Source organism: Vombatus ursinus, unplaced genomic scaffold (assembly GCF_900497805.2).
Source record: "Vombatus ursinus unplaced genomic scaffold, bare-nosed wombat genome assembly UNPS02015146.1, whole genome shotgun sequence".
NCBI classification, from domain to species: domain Eukaryota; kingdom Metazoa; phylum Chordata; class Mammalia; order Diprotodontia; family Vombatidae; genus Vombatus; species Vombatus ursinus.
Window position 1 is genome coordinate 2,372 of NW_020954924.1, and position 2,054 is coordinate 4,425.

Sequence of the window (2,054 nt, forward strand, 5' to 3'; positions counted from 1 at the left end):
AGTTGCATTTCTCCTGTCAGAGCAAATTCCATGGAAGGGGGAATGACAGGCTGTGACAAAATTAGGTAATAAGTAGATACCTTTTGAAACAGTGAACTATGTAACAGAGTATCACATTATTTAAACAGGTTATAGCCAGGCTAAGAGTTGGCCAGGTGAGAATCATTCTTACTTAAAAAGCAAATAGCACCCTCGGAAAGAATCCTGCTATTATCTTTAGTTTTTTAACCTTCATAGATGTACCTACACTCACCTGCAACATTGCTCTCCCTTTGAACAGCTTATACAGAATTTCCCTTTAATTATATAAAACTGGGATGGGGGCTTAGGTGGCTAGGTGGATAGAGGGCTGGGCCTGGAGGTAGGAAGATGAGTGCAAAAGTAGTCTTACATACTAGCTTTGTGACCCAAAGCAAGTAACTTAACCCCTATTTGCCTCAGTTCCTCATGTGTAAAAAAGTGGGAACACAGCAGAGAAAGAAATGGCAAACTTCTCCAATTTGGTTTGGTGAAACTTTACTTGTGAAGATCTTATTTTTTACATACAAATTTTCCCCCCTGATTTTTTTAGTGGTGGAATATTTTTTCCCGTCTTTTTTCTTTTAATATATTACCATTTAAGTTATTTGAGGATAGGTTTTCAAAGTCTTATTTTGAATGTGTAGTTTGGTGTTTTATGTAGTTTAAAAAAGTGAATGGTCTGAGATTTCATAAATGAAACATCGTTTTTCCTATTTGTTATTTAGTTTTTTATTTTAGTTTTTTGTGGTAGTTTTTGTGATGAATTTTCAATGAATAAAATTATGATTAATTTTAATTTTTATGTTTTATATAAAAGTGTTTCAAATGATGTTTCATGTCATTTTATGTCTAGCTAATGAAATATTTTAGATGGGTTTGTATTATAGTGATCAGCATATGTGGTGGTAATGGCTGTATGATTTATTAACGTATATTTTTATTTTACAGTTTTAAGTGAACATGTTTGTCAATGNAGGAGAGTTTTTTGTTAAGAAAGATAAATGAATTACTTTGAATGTAAAGGTGTTCTTATTTTTTCATTTTGGGGAATTTTTCTTGTCTTTTTTAAAAGGCATATGATTAAAAAGAAGTGTGAGTTAAAAGTGCTGAAATGAGTAGTAATTAAATATTCAGGTTGTTTTGAACGGTAGTATGGGAGTAAGGGAGGTAATTTCAAAAGAGGATAAATGTTTTTGTAGGTAGCGAGAAATATTACGTGTAAAGTGGCAGTCTTAAGGTCTGGATAATGAGAGGTAAACAGTTTACCTAAATTCCGTTGACCAAAATAAAGATACTTACTAGGGTTCGTTAGTGAATCCCGGAGTACGGGGTTGTTGGTACCCGTACAGGTGGCAGTAGAGTACATCGAAACAAAAGTAGCACATTTCAGGGGACACTATCATCTTCGGAGCTCCAGGAGAGTCTGATTTACCTCCATCCTCTTGATGTCCTTGGACGGTTTCTTCAACTAAGTTCTGTGGAGTTAGGTTTGTATCTCCTTCAACTTGTTCCCGAAGTCCATTAATTAGTACTCCAGATCCCCCCAAACTCATCTCTTCTGTATGACATTGGATTTCACTGATGCAAGTATCTTCACCTCCAGAATTGTAAGGAGGGGAACTTGATAAGTTCCGCTTCTTAACTCCACAACAGCCAGCCGCCATCTTGAGGATCCATAAGGGTTCATCACGTTGCGTTCGCGCCTGCGTCAATACCAACGCGAGGCTAAACATTGAAAATGTAGTTAGATACTATCAAGTTACACCTAACAAAACAATGTACGCAACAGACAAAATTTTAAAACATCAGTGAAACCTGTTAATCGACTGGTCCTAATTATCACCAAATAAGTATACAAGTAGTCTGGATGCTGCAATGCATGAGAAAATTCAAGGAATAAATATGGATAACATTATTAAAAAGACAGCCCTTGGGCCCAAACGCCTGGGCCTTGCACTGAAAATTTTTATTGGAAAAGTTTCAGGATCAATTCCGTGCCTGTAACAAGCATAAAATTTTCTCAGAAGAAGGGT

At 35.8% G+C, this 2,054-nt stretch overlaps 1 protein-coding gene across 1 annotated transcript; it reads right to left on the minus strand.

Annotated features, from left to right (window-relative positions):
* Nucleotides 1–1,319: 1,319 nt before the first annotated feature.
* LOC114031331 (AMME syndrome candidate gene 1 protein-like) lies at nucleotides 1,320–1,685 on the minus strand. The gene has a single exon (XM_027846389.1). The coding sequence runs from the start codon at nucleotides 1,683–1,685 to the stop codon at nucleotides 1,320–1,322; it is 366 nt and encodes a 121-aa protein (XP_027702190.1).
* Between the last annotated feature and the right edge of the window lie 369 nt (nucleotides 1,686–2,054).

Bases quoted from the DNA above. Each gene is read 5' to 3' on its own strand.
- LOC114031331 (XM_027846389.1), bottom strand. From the start codon at position 1,685: ATGGCGGCTGGCTGTTGTGGAGTTAAGAAGCGGAACTTATCAAGTTCC.